Source organism: Calonectris borealis, chromosome 1, assembly GCF_964195595.1.
Source record: "Calonectris borealis chromosome 1, bCalBor7.hap1.2, whole genome shotgun sequence".
In the NCBI taxonomy this organism is placed as follows: Eukaryota; Metazoa; Chordata; class Aves; order Procellariiformes; family Procellariidae; genus Calonectris; species Calonectris borealis.
The window spans coordinates 103,182,579-103,201,394 of NC_134312.1; the positions used below are offsets into that span (position 1 = coordinate 103,182,579).

Genomic DNA, 18,816 nt, shown 5'->3' on the forward strand with positions numbered 1-18,816 from the left:
GACAAACCTGCATGACTGAATTATGTACGCTATTCTAGCTACCATGATCCACAACTATGTGCAGAGGAGAGAGAATAGTGCTTAAACGTCTTGAGTCATGAATTATGAAGTTGGCTTAATGTTTGAAAGAAATTTCTGCAATGTTAGCAGGAGAAAGGAGTGTAATACGCAGAGTACATTGCCTTATGCCATTTCACAGCGGTTGTACTGCTGTGAGTATAGCATAGAAGAGTCACCACAGAGATTGAGTTGATGGACTTGGATTAGGGGGAAAACTGCCTCTCCTGGGAGATAGGGAGAAATCATTGCTCCTTAGTAAGACCTTCTCCTTAAAAGGCTAAGATGCTTACGAATCTATAAAACGTTTCTGCCTTCTGCTGCAGTATACTTAATTATATACTTCTAGTTATTTAAGCCTTTACAGAAGTAAGTGACTAACTGCCCGCTTTACAAGGCAGAAGGCCAATGAAGTACAATTACAGTGTGTTAAATGAATGCGAGTTACACTGAAGTGTTTATTTCAGGCAGCTGCATTTCAGCAAGAGATTGCAGTCCTTTATAGGTATGGCACTCCTAGGAATAGTCAAATTCTGGGAGGTGTAGTAGCAAAGAATGATTGAAGAAAGAGGATTTGGAAGATTTCTTTTTTTGTTCTTGGCATAGTTTGTCTCCTCACAACTTTGTGTCATCATTGTTGTCACTGTTTGCTCTTGTAGAGGCAGCTGATTGTGAAGAGGAGGATGAGCTTGCCTGCAGAGGAGTAACAAATACATTCTGATTATTTTTAGTTTGTAAACATGTTTGATAATCTGCAGTGTTATGAAGGACTCCTGTTTTCATCTCCACTAATCATGTAATTGTTTGGGTGGCAGAATGAGCCAACAAATGTGATTTTTGTTGTTGAAGTGCTTTTTGGTTAAGTATATTTAGAGAGAAATTTGTTCAATAGAGGTTACCTATTGTTTAATTCCCATACCTGCTAAATTTGCACAGAAAAGTGGTGCTAACTTCAGATCTGCAAAATGCAGCTTGGTGACTAAGAAACTTTTGAAAAAACTTGCAGCTGGACATTTGCAGACAAGGCTAATGAAGAATGACTAGGAGACAGTATTGATCTTATTCTTCATTGTCTGTCTCTTTTGCATGATCAGAAAAGAAGCATTTAAATATTTAAGGCTGACCACACAGAGGGTTCAAAATGACTGTTTCAAGAAGAAATACCTTCCTGCTTTTCTGACTTCTGTCATGCTTCAGATTCTTTCTAATGGCATGAAGTGAGTAAAATAATTTCACATCAGCGTATTTCCTAGAAAATGTCATCATAACCTATCAGTTGCTCTTCCTTCTACAAAATGATCTGTTTTGAAATATTTCACCTGATTTCCCCAAAAGTGGTTTATGCTTTTTGGTGCATTTAAGCACTTTTTTCCCTGCACTTTCAGGATTGTATTGCCTGTTTCCCATCTTCTTTAAGGCTTACCATATTTGGATTATCTTGTTCATAAAATCTCTTGTATGTGCATCCTTTCTGTGATTTAATCTTGCATTAAAGATACTCACCTGTATTATGTGTGGGGAAAGGAAGAGTTGTTTATGATAATCAGACCCCAGCTTCCCATTTAATAACGTAGACTGACTTGTAAAAATCCAGGCTCAAGTTAAAAATTCCAGCTCAGGAATACATACTAGCTGAAAAAAGTTCTTTTCCTATCCCCTAAATGATCCCTCAACATCTACTTAATGCAGTATTACTCACCCTTTCCCTTGGTTCAGGTGAGTTTCCCTGTGGCTCTGATGGATGGTTTTCTGTATAAGCAGGAGGTTCAGAAGTGTCATGGACTGGATCTGCCATAGAGGCTGTGATGGGAATGTTCTGGCCCTGGAAGTATTTGTAAGCATCTTTGCTGCACACCAGTAGTGTTAGTCTGTTGCCACTCTCTTGGATTCTTGCCACCACTTTGTCATAGGATTCATTCATCACATTCATCCCGTTCACTTCCACCAAAAAGTCATTATTTTCTACACCTGCTGTGTCAGCTGGCCCATGGTTTTGTACCTGCAAAGGCAAGTTCAAACTGTGATATTAGCATAAACCTTGGAAAGATGCATTAAGAACTGATGGTTAGCTAGACTATTGTATTACTGCTTTCCTTACAAGATGGCAAAATAAGCATGGGAAAGGGGAGATTTGTGGGGCAGAAATGAATTGGGAGAGGCAATAGGCCTAGACATAATAAACATGGAACCCATCAGTTTGAGATTTAAGATGCATCTTGATCCTGATAGGCTTTCGTTATAGAAATGTGGCATGGTAGAATCATGAAGACAGGTGGAAAACCAATTTTCTTATCATTTGCAGGTCCCTGTCCAGTAACTTTAAAGTTAACTTTACTGCATTTCACAGATTCCTTAGTAATGAGTGGAACTCCTCCTCTCAAGAAAGCTAAAGGCACAGACATAATTTGAGACAGTAGAGGTTTGACTTTCTGCCAGCTGTGGAATTCAGAGAAGGGGGGTAGAGCAGGGTGAAGGTGTCTCTCTTACATTTAGATGTTCTACAGTCAAAAAAATCTATTTAAAATACTAATTTTAGCACGCTAGCCTCATGAATAAAAGCAAAAATGATGCAAAAGCTGGATTCTCCTTCCCTCTAGAGGTCTAACAGAATGAGGAATGTTTTCTGGTGCTTATTTTTTATCTTGGTCCTATAATGTCAGTCTGACTTTAACAATCACAGCTCTTATCTGAGAGCGCTGGAGAAGAGACTTGTCTTTTGTGGCTTCTCTTGAATGTGTTGCAGGATGGAAGAGAGGAAGCTGTCCAACAGACTACTTGAGCTTTTCCTTGTTCCTCATTCTACCTTAGTACCTCATTGATGAACAGTCCAGGCTTGTTCTTGATCATGTTTAAACTGAAGCCAAATCCACTAGGCCCTTTCACCATCTTGCAGATTCTTGGCTTGTGGTTCACTTTCTGCTCAGTGTGCAACTCCACTCTTTCCTCCATTTTAGCTGGAGTTGGATCTTGTGCTTTGTAGTAGTATGAGAAGGGGGAAATTTGAGCCTGAAAAAAGTAACAAATAAAACTTTGTTAACATAAAAACTTCTGTTGTGAAATCTGTATTAGGCTTTCATGCTCAACATGTTTTGTTTGAAACCTTTTTAATGACTCAGATTTGAGCTGCAATGAAGAACTCTTTGCTATTAATTTCTGGTTGAGTGAAAAACTACAGTGTTGATCTATGTGAGAAGGGAATTCTGTTACTCGTTTTGTTCATAAATGGTTATGCAGCCACGTAGCTCTGAATTTGCTGTCTTAAACTTCTAACCTTTCTTGCGGTGTGTTTAAATTTAGAATTGTTCCAATAGTGCCTATAAAAATCTGGAAGATGCCAAAAATTTGGGTGTTTAATGACTTGCTGTACAAGCGTAAGGAGAGTTGCTGAAATATGGGTGTATCTTAGACACCTCCTGCAAGTTGAAGAAGTGTCTGTCAGAGCAGACTGGCTGTTTCATTGCTGCATGTCTCTTCATAATGATAAATTATCAATTCTTAGCAGTAGTTTGCATTTTCTTACCAGTTTATACATGGCGTCAGTCTCCTTATCCACTACCAACAGTGTGGTTTTTGCCTCAGACTGCTTAATTTTTCCCACCACACTTTCATGATCCAGACCATCCACTTGCTCACCATTGACAGCTACTAAGATATCATTGTCTCTGAGACCTGCCTTGGCTGCTGGGCTTCCAGAATCAACATCCTTGATTACATGATCTAAGATCAGAAGGGAAAAAAGATGGGTGTGAAGGTGTATGGTTGGTAAGTTTAAAGGCATTAAAATCCATGGCAAAGGCTAATTGTCAGAATTGCACTTCAGGTTGAGACCATTTCCCTGATATAGCCCTGTTTGCAACACGTCTATAGAGGACCCCTAGATGACCAGTAAGAAGCCAAAGAGAAATGAGGTCTGCAAACCTTGTACGGGAAGAAGAAGAAACTGTGTAGTGAATGTCATGGTCTGTGTGTTAACTTGGATCTTACCACCAGTATTTTGTTCCATCCGTAGATAAAAGCCATAACCGTTTTTTCCTTTCTGGATCTCAATAAGTCGTGGTTTGAGGGGAAGCAACCTTAGGTTGGCGCTCTCTTTGCTCAGTACCATCTTCTGGCTCGTGTAATAGTGGTCCGTTTCTTCATTTGAAAGCAGAAACATGACATGATTTTCGGACTTCTTTACCTGTGATAGTACATGTACAGTCTCAGATGTCACCCCTTCAACAACATGTGGGAATTGTAGATACTTTGGTAACTGATATACATAGCGGTGTGTGGGTGCTGTTGATTAATGAGCCATAAGGTGTAGGCCATGCTGCTATAAGTTTGTTTGGTTTTTTTTTTTCCTCCAGTCAGAAGTTTGGACCATGACAAGATCTCAGGCATGTAAGATCCAGCATATACATGATTCTGTATTTCATACTATGTTCCTAACATCTAGGGAATTAGCTGTAGAGTGCTATGAGGGTGGCATACAGTGCCAGTAGAATCCAGTGAGCCTCAGTAGATAGTGCTTGGCTTATCTAGAAGTGGAACTCTGCAATATAGATATATCATGCCATCTATACCACTATTTTGGATTGCAGTGACGAGAGTCAAGTTTCTCTTGGTCCTTTTCCATCTCCCTGTATTACTGATTCTGAAGTTTTGGGTTTTTTTTTTTGTCCGTTCAACCTCTCCAAGTCCATCCTTCTCTTATTCCTTTCTAGTCTAATGGGTGCCCCTTTTACTCATCTTAACAAACGTCACACTGCTGCTGATGTTATAGCAGCTCAACAAAACACAGGTGTTGCACGGTTCCATAATTAGTAGCACTGAATTGTGATGCTGGAATGTTGGAGCATGTACTGCCTGTCTTATGGCTCTCTGAAATCTCTTTAGCTCCAGCTGAGTTTTAGCAGTGCCAATAGTAGAAAGCTGGAAGCCTCATTAGCAATGTTATTTGCAGCTGAGGCCAGGTAGTGAAGTTACTTGTACAGTAATATTCATTAGTTTTGGACTTCTTAACAGGAGAAAGGAACTATTGTCTAAAATAATGAATTTTCCCTGTTCCATGCTAACTGTATCAGCAGAGAGTTCCTCCTCTTCCTGCCCTGAAAACCACATTTGATGACTTGCCCTCTTACCATTAGGAGTATTTCCAGGACTTCTAGGAACAGAGCATGATTTATTTAATAGGGTTCTTGGCAGCAGTATACGTCTGTTATTTAAAATTCTTTGGCCTGTCTTGATGGCAGTGTTCATTCAGAGTCAGTTCAAGAGGCTGCTTGACAACAGAGCCAAAGCAGAGGGGTACTCTGCTGTGTTGATGATACACGAACAGTAGCTTCCAAGATTTACTGTGAAGCATTCAAATCAGCCAGACCTGCCTCCTGAGTAACCCTGATAGGTTGCTGTGAAAGTTCTGCCAGAACAGAAGATGAATCAGTATACAAACAAATACCTTTTCCACCACTTCCTCATGTGTGTCATTTTCCACATTTTTTCCATTTATTTCAATCAGGCGATCGTTATTTTGGACACCAGCCTTTGCAGCTGCTCCTTGCGATGAAAGCTCTACTATGAACAACCCCTTCTGTCCTAAAATAAATGAAAACTCTTTACACAGGGCAAGTCACTGAAATATGCTGGAATTTAATGGTTAAGGAAACTCAGCACTTAAAGATGTCCTTAAAGAGTCTTGGTCTCTGCTAACGTGCAGATTACAGTGGCACCACAAACATTCCACATAGACACAGCTCTATCTCTTATTCTGTCCTGGAAAAATCACTTCTGTGGGGGAGGGGGGCATTTGTTCACTATCTGCAGCTCAAACAATCTTCTATTTCTCTACCAAGAATGCCAAAGGGGCTGATTAAGATAGCTGAAAGAGTTTTGATCCCCCCCCGATTTGAAGTGAGGAGCTGCTTTTATTGTTGTTTTATACATTTCATAATTTCCCATGTTTGAAAGGCTTCCATGTTTATCTTTCACTTATATTGCATTCCAAAATACCCTCTTTAGAGGTGATGCTTTCCAGAAGACTTCCCTATTCTGTTGACTGGCCTTGGAAGAAAGGCATATGTGGAAGAGGTTCAAAATCCCTTGCTTTCTAAATGAAATAACTTACAAATTGGGAGAAGTGTTTATTACAGCTGTCTAGAACCTTGTGTGCTGATTCCTGAGGTGATTGGGAGGCATGGAATAGGACTTAATGTAGCATCGTGAGTGTATATCTGGTATTTTAGCAGGGACTGCAAATTTGGTTTTGGTAAGTGGGCTTAAATTACAAGCAGAAAATGGCTTATCCTTTTTATCTCTTCCCCCCCCCACCTTTTCTCCACCCCGTAAGAAATGTGGTACGGCATATGCTGTACAGAAATGGACTAGAGATGGATCTGAACTCATCTTGCTGCTTCTCACTTTCCTTCTGTTAGCAAGAGCAGTTTTTGTGTGCCCATTGGCCCCCACATTTAACTGTGGTTGCCTCTGTCCCTGCTGCCATATATATATACCATCCCTTCTCCCCAGGCTCTCACCTTCTGTGGTTTTCAGAGAGAAGCCATAGCCTTTCTCCTCCTTCACTAGGTAGCAGAGCCGGGGTTGTGGAACTGCAGTGATTGCTCCATTGGCCATGGGCGGTGGGGACTGCTGTTCCTGCTGCTGTCCTGTTGACACCTTTTGACCCAGCTCTTCCAAGTTCACTCCCTCCTTTTCTGCCTTTTCATAGGATGCGTCATCCAGAACAAGAAATACAACAGAATTCCCGCTGTTTTTGACGATCTCCACCACCTGTAGTGGACAAGGTGAAATGGCAAGCAGGTGCTAGTGTGATTGACCTAAAAGCTCTCCCCAGGAAGGGTTGCACTGTCTACTGTTTTTGTTGTCTCATCCCTCTATGATGCAGAGAGATACTCAGAGCAGTTGACTCAGCTCTTGGACTTCCTAGCCAAAGATGCCATAAAAACTGGAAGAGAAAGCTTGACATAGTGGCACTGGGTCTGGGTAATGGGGGAGTGGTGTGAATCCCAGACTAAAAAGTGATGTACCTGCGCATGTTCCTCCTTGTCTACAAACACACCATTAACCCTGAGGACTCGGTCTCCATCCTTCAAGCCAGCCTTTTCAGCTGGACTGTTCTTTTCCACGTTCCGGATGAGATGCCCTGCTGTGTCTTTCTCAACACGCAGGTAGAATCCGTAGCTCTTTGGGGGCTTTTTGGTCACTTTACATTCTCGGGGCTGGAGAACAGAAGTCATCTCTACCAGACAGGATGGAAAAGATATGTATGAGTAAAAACAGTAAGCTTACCTAGATATGTTCCCTCTAAATACATATTGAGACAGTTTGCTTCAGTATTCTTGGGGTTTTGTTTCCCAGGAAATCCAGCTGTGCAAAGCTGAAGCTAGTTAACAAGGCTAGGGAGAAGAAACCAATCCCTTTTGCCTCTTCCCTCCTTGCTTTCCTTGTCTCCCTATCTCAAATGAAGTTAAGCAAGATGCAAAACTGGAAGAAAGAAGTTGTCTGGCTGTGATAACATAGTGAAAATTGAAGTGAGGATTTAATACCAGAATTAAGTCTTAGAGAGGAAAAATAATGGCAGCACAAAAATACTGGAACACTATAGGAAAGTTATGTGACACAATGGGATTTCACAGAATCGCAGAATGGTCAAGGTTGGAAGGACCTCTGGAGGTCATGTGGTCCAACCTCCCAGCTCAAGCAGGGCCACCTAGAACCAGTTCCCCAGGACCAAGTCCAGACAGCTTTTGAATATCTCCAAGGAGGGAGGCTCCGTTATCTCTCGGGGCAACCTGTGCCAGTGCTTAGTCACTCTCCTATTAAAAAAGTGTCCTTATATTCAGATGGAGCTTCCTGTGTTTCAGTTTGTGCCCATTGCCTCTTGTCCTGTCACTGGGCACCACTGAAAAGAGCCTGCTCTACCTTCTTTGCACCCTCCCTTCAGATATTTTTATACATTGATGTTTCCCCTGAGCCTTTGCTTCTCCAGGCTGAACAGTCCCAGCTCTCTCAGCCTTTTGAATATCTCCAAGGATAGAGACTCTACAACTTCTCTGGGCAACCTGTGCAGAGGGTCAAACAGGTGGGATGAAGGAAGAAATTGTATTTAGAAATGGAGGGAAGGTTACAGTGCACTGCATACTACTCCTTTTAATCCATGAAATCTTTACATGCAAAATTTTTGGGATCGTAAAAAGGAGTTTTCTAAGGGAAGAGGGATTAGCAAAAAAGGAATTTCTTACCTTTATGTCTGTGTGAAGCAGCCTTCACAGGAATTCTCTTTTTCTGTCCCTCCTGTGGCTGTACCTATAAGTAAGGCTGGACTTTGATTGGGCAAAGGTTGATTTAAAAGATGATTTATTTAACCAAGTTTCACTGAATATGTTCAACACCTTGATAAGCTGCCTTGTCCTTGCCTGCAGAAGTGCTAATCACATGCATTTCTCAGCAGCTTTGAATTTTGTTGTACTGATAATTATACTCAAAAATTCAGTCAGGGAGGTCATCCGAGGCAAGCCTGATCTTTGCTCTGGGCAAGAGCCTTCTCCAGCTATAAGAAATGTCTTAAAGGGAGCAGGTTTGGATTGTGGTGGATTGACCTGGGCCAGCAGCATTTGACTGCAGATCAAGAGGTTACCGGTTCAAATCTGTGTGCCCAATGCTGGATGCCAAAAAAAGGACTGTGATGGGTTAACCTTGGCCAGCAGCCAGATGCCCACCGAGCCGCTCTCACTCCCCTCCTCTACAGGACAGGTGGAGAAAATAGGATGAAAAAACTTGAAAACTTCAAGGTAAGGACAGTAACTGGGAGAGATACAATGAAAAAAAGGGCTCCTGATTGAGGGGTGGCCCTGACTGTTGAGACCATCACACGTGTGGAACATGCAGTGCAATCAAGTGACCCATGTGAGTAAAGCCTCTCTGGAATAGAGGGAGGGAAGTGGCTGGGATATCAATATGGTGAGGGCTGGCAAATTGGCTGTACCCGACCACAGCTCTGAACCTGCCAAGGCAAGTGCTATGTGTTTACCATGGTGGAAGTGTCTACTGGGTGACTGGAGACATCAAACTGTAAACCATGCCATTGCTTGAAATGCCATCCTGAGCCTTGAAAGTCGAGTTCTGTATCATGGTACCCCAGAAAGAATCGAGTCAGACAGCACAACTCATTTCTGAAATAACCTTATACGCTCTTGGCCAAGAAACATGGCATTGATTTGGTGCATCGTGTACCCTATCACCCACAAGCCTCTGGAAAGGTTGAATGATACAATGGTCTGTTAAAGACTATGCTGAGGGCTTAGGGCACTGGGGAATGGAAGCAGTGGAATGTAAATTTAGCAGAAGCCACTTGGCTGGTTAACACCAGATGATCTACTAACTGCCCTGGTTCTGCCTAAACAAAGGCCCTACATACTGTGAGAGAAGATGAAGTCCCCGTAGTCCGTATAGGTAAGTGGCTGGGCAAGGCAGTGTGGGTTGCTCTCCCTTGGGAACAGGAAAGCCCATTTGTGGGATTTTCTTTGCTCAAGGACCCAGGTGCACTTGGTGGGTAGAGCAGAAGGAAGTGTGTGTAACTCAAGGAGATTTAGCCCTGGGGGAAAATAATCCATGATTTGACTTGTACAATATAGGAAGTAATACTGCAGGAATCACCTGAACCAATGGAGAATGAGCCTCGCAAGGAACCATGTGAGTGCAGCGCTGACCCAGCCCAAGCGGTCTTGGTGCTCAACAATCCAACATGCTGCTTCTCCTGTCCTGAGCCATCTCCTTGACAGATAGGACCAAAGTCATAGACTGTTCTTATGGACATTTGGGGGAGTGGGAGCATGGAATGGGGGGGATAATAGCTGTATAAATGTCAAGGGAGGTATAGTGGTTAATGAGGATATATAAACCTGACTATTGGATGTAAAGATGGTTTAAGTATGTGGTATAAGTTGTAAGTGTTAGTAAGAAGGAATTTCGGGAAGGAGAAATAGATAGAATGAAAAGGTTTGAGTAGGGTATAGAAATTAAACAATGTATGAATGGGACAGAGGATACTTAGATGTATCAGAGAATGTGTGACCTGAGCATGATTGAATGGTATGGAATAAGGGGTTGAGATTGTACTGGGTCTGGCTGGGATGGAGTTAACTTTCTTCATGGCAGCCCACATGCTGTGCTTTCATTTGTGGCTAAGACAGTGCTGATAACACACCACTTTTTTGGCTGTTGTTGAACAGTGTTTGCTTTCTCTCAAGGCTTTCTCTCCTGCATGCCCTCCCAAGCGAGTAGGCTGGGGATGAGCAAGAGGCTGGGAGGGAACAGAGCCGAGACAGCTAACCCAAACTGACCAAAGGGATATTCCATACCATTTGATGTTGTGCTCACCATTAAAAGCTCAGTGAAAGGAGGAGGAAGGGCAGATTTTTGTGGTTATGGCGGTCTTCCCAAGCAACTGTTGTGCATGTTGAGGTGCTGCTTCCCATGAAGTACCTAAAGATCTGCCTGCTGATGTGAAGTAGTGAATGAATTCCTGTTTTTCTTTGCTTGCATGCACAGCTTTCTTTTCCCTATGAAACTGTCATTATCTCAATCCACAAGTCTTCTTGCCATCCTTTTATTTTTTCCCCATCCTGCAGGAGAGGAGTGAGAGGGAGTCAGGGTGGGTGTTTGGCTGTTGGTTGGGGTCAACTCACCACAAGGGCATATCCACTGGCCATAAGCATGTGCAGGATATGCTTATAGACATGGACTGAACTGATGGTGTTTCTAATGAGGGGGGAAGCCTCCAAATTTGAGATCTTGCTATACCAAGATACTTAATGAATTGTGTGAAGTTCCTGTGAAAAAATCTCATTCAATTTTAGAAAGCTTTAAAATGACTTATTTCTCTCGTTAACTTGCCGTGGAATTGGATTATGAGAAATAATACCTATGTTTTCCTTGGCTGTCTGCTCCAACTGTTTAATTCAAAGGAAAGGTAATAGAAATAAGCATAACCTAAATGTGCTGCAACAGAACAGTCATTGATGTTATAAAAGACTTACTGTAATCCACTTACTCTAAGTGGATTTGCAAGCCTCTTCTGACTAGGAGTTGTTCCTCTTTGTATATCGTACAATCTAAAAACCTAAGTAAGTGAGCCCCAATGTTGTAAGCAGCAGAGAAGTCAGACCCTGCCCTGTCCTCTGCTTGCAATCTTTCAGACAAGTAAGACAAAGACTGGATGAGGAGGGACATAGAGAAAGGGAATCACAGTGGCTTATAGTTTTGCAGCTGAGCACGCTGCAGATGGGAACACATACAAGGATCTCGGGTCAGCATACAAGGAAACAACACAGCATTTGAAGCAAGATGTATTTTTTGTTATTGTAGTGCCACTGTGATAGTCACTTGAGGTCATTTTGGGTCCAGACAAGATTTTTGAAGAATAAGGTGCTACACAAATATGAAATGTTAGGGAAACATAGAAACATCTGTGTTTCTAGAAGGGAAAGTATGGTCATATTCCAGATGGGAAGGAGGGGAAGGCTGCGAAGCAGTTTCAAAAGGCTTTAAAAAGAAAGTTGAGGGAGAAAGGTCTAGCAGTCAACAGACGCCTTAAGCTTCTGGCGTGGTGAATTATGAAACGTTAGTAAATACAAATGGCGAGGGGAAGGTTCTTTGAGTTGAGGCTGGTTGTTAGCCCTAGGGCCATGACAGGAGGTTGAGTGGGATGCTGATGACTAGGTGCAAGGAGGATGTATCTCCCTGTGTGCTCAAGAACAGGACCCTGCATTGTCTTAGAGCTGATCTTTGCATCTGTGGGGCTGAGGTGTAAATTGTATGGAAGGTGTACTAATGCATCCAATGCTGACAAGCCCTTGAGGACAGAACCTCAAAAATTCTCCTATCCTTGCACCAGTAGAATGAAAATTATTTAAGAATGGATCAGATTAAAGGCAGCTTGCAATATTTCCTCTTCTGGTTCTTGAGCCTTTTGGAAGAGTGTTCTCAAGCATATTCATACAGCTTCAAAAGTTAGGAACCTAACTGAATTAAAAAAAAAAAGATATTTTACCTTTTAACATTTTGAGAAAAGTGATAAAACCTGGGAAAACCTCTGAATTCACAGTATTCTTATATTGCAGGAGTTGGCCACAGTGACTTAGGTGGTCTGATTCTGTTAGCACAGGGACTAGACTTAGGGGTGTCTGCTTTCTCCAAGGTATGTCCCTTTTCCTTCTATAGCCTGGTTGTAGTAATATAAGGACCTTTGTCCTCACTGCATTCTCCTGTGGGTTAACAATTACAAAATGTTTTCAATCATTCTTTCTGCCAAAGCTTTTCTGATGTTTGTTTAGAAGAAATTCTGTGATTTACCTGTGTTACCAAAAATTATCAGAAATAAGCATTTTCTAGTAGTTTTAAGTCATCACCTGGTTTCCTCAGCATGTTGGTAAATGGAGAGAAGCACCTGTGTTCTTAACTTTGGTACTTGCTAGGATCTCTGGCTTTAGTAAATTCCCAGGCTTTGGTAAGTCCTAGCCTCCTTCCCCCAAAGCAAAAGCTTCTCACTTTCTAGTGCTTCCAGCAGGCCACCTGGAATAATAGCACTGGAGAGATGTTTTGGTATTGTCTGTCTGAGGCACCTTACTTTGATGCTCTGGAAGGCTTTCAAAGAAGTTGACCTGAGCACATAGCAGTAACAGAAAGTGCCTCAGCATCCTTGTCCACACATTCTTCATGCCAACCTGAAGATCTGCCTAACTTCAAGGAAGGGTGAATGTGTCCTCTGCTGGCAAATGGGCAATGGTGACAGTAAAGGTAATGGTATTTTTCCTACTTAGCATTTGAAGTAAGATGAGAGCTGTGCTGCATGCGTTCCTCGTAGCCTGAAACTGGGGGTACATGTGGCTTGTTCCAAAGTATCACAGTGCGGGCAGAGTGCTGCAGAGTGGAGGGAGCCAAAAATGGCGCAGCTGGTATTGTGCCAGGGCATAGTTTCAGTAAGTGCTATTTACCAAAGTCTCGCTCTTTGCCAGGAAGTATGTGGCCCAGGTCACTTCCTGGCCCTGTTTTGGACACAGACATGAGGAAAGCGTGTGCCCATTGGTGCCAGGATGATGGCCCTTATTTAACTTACTTGTTCACATCTGAAGGGCTTATACAGATTTATGTCTGAGCTTTTTTTTTTTAAAAAAAAAAAAAGAGAGACAGAGGAAAAAAAAAGATGTAGCTAGCCTCTGGATCACTTCTTCTTTTTTTTATAAGCGGTTTTGTTTTGTTTTTTTTTAAATTGTGACTCATCCAAGGTTGTGTTAAGAGATGGTGAAGAAACCGCTTCCGTGGGCATTCCACTGGATGAGAGGAGAAGAAAACTGAGCTGTTTATGAAAGATTGGTGTAGTAGATCTTTAATGTTTATAATACAAACGTAAAGTTACAAAGGTCAGTCGACTAAAAGGTGCCTTTTGTTATTAACACAGTTGTACAAGGAGTCCAACCATAAATTTGAATATAGTTCATATGTTTGGTTCTGAAAATAAAGTTGTGCTCAAATGATATGTATCACTGCCAGCATTGTTCTATTGACAAAAGGTTTATGTGAATATTTTGCTGTAAAAATATTCCCCCTCTTAAATCTTTGTGATGGTGACTATACTGATCGAGCTGCACTTTCTTGCCTGGGAGCATGTACATCCCTTAAAAATCAATGTAATGAGGATTTCTAAATAGTGTTTGTTTAGCTATATTGCTTACTGTATACTTGCTGACCACAAGCGCACTGGTCTCCTTGCAGTGCCATCCTTTTCTTGGATTTATAACAAACTAGTTAATGAAAATTCATTTTCAAATGCAGCATGTTGGGAGAATACAGGCTTATTCGTATCCTCTGCTGGCTCCAGCTGGGACAATTGTAAAGCTGTCCCCTACTCCCTGCAAAAAATGATGCCCCTGCAGCCGAGTTCCAGAAAGGTGGTGCGCCTGGTCTAAGCCACCGCAACCCAATTATTAACAAGAGGCGACATCACTTCCAATTTATATTAATATGCAAGACTGTGAGCTGTGATGACTGAAGGCTGTGATTCGCGACCTCTGTCAGGTAGAGAGATACGCTCCCTGAAGAAGCTGCTGTTGCCATCCGAAGGGGCAGCGGCCTCTTCAGCTAAGTCTTTCCTTCCACAGCTAAGTCTGACAGGGATTGTGAATCAGAGCCTTGGACTGTTTTAAGGTCTCCTTCAGTGGAGTAATGCGAAGGCATAGTTTATTTGTTCTTGTATTTAAGCTGTTCAAAATCAGCACAGCCCTTTCCCTTTGCCCCTTATTTTGCCGGTGACGGTTTTTCCACTCCAGTTTGGCAAGTATTATATAAAGCACCATGTGATTTGGTAATAGGAATATTTGGTTCACTGAAGTCCTCCTTAATCATGAGGCAAAGTCCATTTGAGCTACCAAATGAATATTCATCAGTCATCGTGCACATAGCCAAGTGGTAATTAATTCTTTCTCTTCTGGTGACCACATGCTCCTGATATGGTAAAAAGAGTCAGGGAAAAAAAGGGGGAAGCAAACAGGAATGACATTGCAATCCTGCTGGTTTTCAGGCTTGCAGAGGAAGGGGAGAAAACCCCTCCTTCTAGCATTTTGGGCCTATGTCTTCCTAAAAAATGGGGGAGCAGGAAAAAAAAACATTTGCTGTCCCTGTGTTTGCAGCAAAGAAATGTATTCTGTTATCCCCTGGACCTGTCAGTAAGGAATTATAGAGGCAGTCCTCTTCCCCCAGGCTTTGCTCTTTTTGCTTTAAATATTGAATTGTCTTCCCTAGTGATCTTTCTACTGGAGAATATAAACTATAAACAATGCTTTCTTCTTCAGCTATTCAACAAATATTCTGTATCGATCATGAATCTGGGCTTTTAGATGCAGAATTTTTTACGGAGTTAACTGTGAGGTGCAGCTTCTTTTGCTGTCATGTCAGGCTGAAATCAATGTTAAAAACTGGAAATTTCTGTCGAAGCAAAAATTTGAAGGTCTTAAAAATGAGGAATTATGTCAGCTAAGTAGACTCTTTGGTGGAGCTATGTGTTTGTTCATAGCAAATGGCTGTATGCATGTATATATATTCACATGCAAGCACAGCAACCAGGCTGTCTGCAGGACTGTTTGGATAACAGCAACTGAAGTTGGTTTGATTAATGCTGCTCAAATGGCAATGCCTTTGGAATTCTTTTCTTCCCTCTGGCACTCGTAACATGTGGGAAGACTTTTCCTTCCAGCTCCTTCTGTTGGGCATTTTCTGGACATGTGTTTCTTCGGTTCTACCTTTTAATTGCTGTATCATGCAGTAGTCTTTGGACATGCAAGATGCTGAGACATAAAAACTCTACTAGTCTGGCTTTTTCTATTCAGCACATGGAGCTTTGTTTTGCCTAGGGTATGTACCCTTATAAAACTGTTTTTTTCTGATCTGTGAAAGAACAGAATAAGTTACTTAGATCTCAGTTGCATGTGCATTTCTTGCCCTCTGGAGATAGATTTCTGAATTTGACAGTAGACTGTGTTCCTTTTCTTTTAAGCTTTCGAAATGTATAAATAATAAGTACTATGTCTACTTCACTATTTTCTTCAAGGAGCATGAGAAAGAGATGCTTATACAATCACTATAGAAAGTATATAGTCTTCCTCCAAAAATACAGCTCTGTGAGACAGGGAGTATCCAGGCCAAAGGCTTTGGCAGCAGCAAGTGTGAATCTCTTTCTCTTCCCATCTTCCATTCCTCTTCCTGCTGCCTGTGTCCATCTCGTCCCATCCCCCCCAAGTCTGTAACCCGTCCAGGAAATGTCCCTAATTTCTGTATTAACCTCCATATTATTGAGTATGTAATTTCACTTTGTCAGTAAAGATACTATGCTGACATTTCATTACCCTAAGCTCAGGCTGAACTGATGTCTGGAGGGGTAAGGTGTGTTAGCCTCAGCAAATATAAATGATGTTGCTTCATGGAATCCAGGAGAATTATTTTGACTCTCTTCTGTATGCCAAGGATGTAACTTTTGCTTCAAATTTGCTACAAGAAGGATTTAAATTTGAATAGCATTCATTTACCTCTCTTTCTGACATCAGTGATCATAATGGAAAGTCTGAATGTAGCCTTGGAGGCAAAGAGAAATACAAACTTCCTGTAGAAGTTTCCATCTTCTCGGTCACTGTATATTTGCTTTTGTGTTGGGGAAACTATTGTGTTCTCTTCTGATGAGGCTTATATGATGCTTATAGAACTGTTGATAGAAACGTGGGGGTGGATAATGCCTGCTCTTTATTAGTTCTTGTCACTTTGTGGCTTTGAAAGGCTCGTTATCTGTTATCACAAAAAGGAAACGGCTACTGCTATGCTTGGCACTGCAGAAATGCAGAATGCAGCCCTTTTCCTGTGTAACTATTGAAAACCGTTGTTATAAGCTTTGGGAGGAATATAAATCTAGAGACTATTTGAAACCAAGATTACTTTAATATGAGAAAAAATATTAGTATAAAAATAAATTATTTTAATATCATGTAAAAGCCATAACCGTAGAGTTGGTTATGAGCTTATATTTATTCGTTTAAAATCCCCTCCAAACAAGCAACAGATCCTACCAGAAATCCATGCCTAAGTACTAAGGACAGAATAAATCTCCATAAAACGCATACATGGAAATAAAGTTGGCTTGGTTGTAAGAGTAAAACTGGTTTTGGTGACAGCAGAGCTTGTGTCCCTGATTTCAGCTGGAAGATGACACTCAAACTTCCCAGGAAATACCCACCTACATCTTAGCTTATTGCCTGCCTTGAAGATCATCCTGAGTGACATGACAGTATCTGGGCCTAAAAAACTAAGTGATCCTGAAATGCTGAACTGGGTTCAGAGCTGGAGCAAGCGGGACATGTCTTCTCAAGAAGTAAAGGCCAGAGAAGGAAAAAGAAAAATTCTGTTATCCACAGACATAGCTGAAGTTACACTAAGCTGTTCCCTTGGGCAGGTCATCCAGAGGAGAAAGAATTTAAAGATTTATGTCACTGGGGAAACCAGCATAAGCCTGAATGAAACTCACGTGTGTGGCAGTAAGCTCTACAATATTTGAGTCTATATAGCCAATGACAAGATCCCAAGAAGTTAAGCAGTAGTAGTTTATTCTACTCTCTTGTGCTTTTTGTTTCTCCTTTGCCGGGGGGAGTTGTACTGTTGTCTCTTGGTTTTCATTTGTCTGTGCACAAGAGAGATTCCCAACAGTCCTTCAATGATTTTCTAAACTTAAACCACAGCTTGTCACTGAGTCAGATTCTCTTGTGTTAATGCTTGTATTTTAAGATGCTGCTATGTGATTTAACTGTCATACCTTCTTTAAAGCCCACTATGTCCTTTTGAAGAAGATGGAATAAGAACCCTCCATAATTGTGTTTAGTGACAGTAAGGTGTAAGGAAAAAGTAGCTAATGGACACTTAAATCAGGTAGGCATTTATATTAAGTAAGGGAACTGAAACTGAAGGATGTTGTCATTGTCTTAAATTCGCCTAGGGTTAGCTTTGTGAGTGGTGATAATCTGTTATATTAGTTTGAAGGTTTGATCACTTGACTATGTTAGTCTGTTGATTCACTGTAATACTGTGAAGCTACATATTTAATCAGCTTAGATAACAGCAGAGCATTGATTTCTCAAGGTTTGCTTGCTTTTGTGTTATTTGATTGATGTTATTGATTTTATTATTTTGATTTTTAAATAATGAAAAAAGAAGGTGTATCTTTTCACTAATTGGTACCTGGACCTATTCTCTTTACAGTTACAGAATACGTATATTTTGAGGAACAAAATTTGTAAGCTGTTTGTGTTCTCTTCAAAATTAGTTCTAAATTGCTTCACAGCATGATTAATAAAAATAATGATCACTATGGAAAAAAGCCTTATGTTTTAATTCAGTGTAGAACTCTTGGATTTTGATGTTTTGGGGTTTATTTATTTATTTTTTTATTCTAGATGTAGGAAAGTATAAATGACAGCCCGTTTGTCATTTATAGAAGCCAACGTATAAGACGTATAATGATGAAGTGGTATTTAACAAAAGCAAACCCAGCGAACTAGGTCTTAAACTGAAGGGGTTTAAGCGGGAGTGGTTGCTTTGGGATTGGCCTAAGATATGAGAGAAAGTGGAAGGAGAAGAGAAAAAAAAAATCTTGCTTTGCTCTCTGAATTGTGCATGCTTTGTGAATGGCTGAAGTTTGTGTCTGAGCTCTCAAGTCAGCGCCTTTCACGTATGCGGTATCTTCTTAAGGAAGTTTGGAAGCAGCTCTGGAAACTAATGGCTTTGCCGCACCGAGAGCGTACATGTTCAGTAAACGTGTCTGGGACGCTGAACGACTTTCTGCTAATAACAAGGATCTTGATTGCTTTAATGAGTTGCAGAGGCTGTGAACTGGCAGCTCCGATTATTCCCCTAGCATTAACCACTACACTTTACACATCTCAAAAGCTGTTAAAAGAGCAACTGAAGTCATGCTTCTTGTCTGCACTCTGAAAAGGAAACCTCTTCTGAGTCTTTTAAGCGTCCGAAAATTACTGGCTCATCTGAAAGAGGAGACGTTAGCTAAGCTGGCCTTAGCTGGTAAAAGCCAATAAAATCTCCTGGTCCTGGGTAGCTGACCCATAACTGGCAGCCTGACACCAGAAAGTGTACGGGGACCCTTCTAGAAAGCCAATAAAGAACTGAAAGATAAGAATAAGTGAAGAATAGATATTGTAGTTAAAATAACAC

General features: G+C 41.3%; 1 protein-coding gene across 1 annotated transcript; it reads right to left on the reverse strand.

Moving 5' to 3' along the window:
- Positions 1-516: 516 nt before the first annotated feature.
- Positions 517-7,292, reverse strand: PDZK1 (PDZ domain containing 1). The gene is made up of 8 exons (XM_075170114.1): positions 7,083-7,292; positions 6,573-6,825; positions 5,498-5,634; positions 4,042-4,237; positions 3,578-3,774; positions 2,869-3,063; positions 1,757-2,056; positions 517-750 (listed from the first exon to the last, which is right to left on the reverse strand). The coding sequence occupies exons 1-8, from the start codon at positions 7,290-7,292 to the stop codon at positions 673-675; spliced, it is 1,566 nt and encodes a 521-aa protein (XP_075026215.1). The 3' UTR covers positions 517-672.
- Between the last annotated feature and the right edge of the window lie 11,524 nt (positions 7,293-18,816).

Bases quoted from the DNA above. Each gene is read 5' to 3' on its own strand.
- PDZK1 (XM_075170114.1), bottom strand. From the start codon at position 7,292: ATGACTTCTGTTCTCCAGCCCCGAGAATGTAAAGTGACCAAAAAGCCC. The intron at 6,826-7,082 runs GTACATCACTTT...TGTCCACTACAG, and splicing joins ACAAGGAGGAACATGCGCAG to GTGGTGGAGATCGTCAAAAA. The intron at 4,238-5,497 runs GTATTTGTTTGT...GTACTATCACAG, and splicing joins ATGAGGAAGTGGTGGAAAAG to GTAAAGAAGTCCGAAAATCA.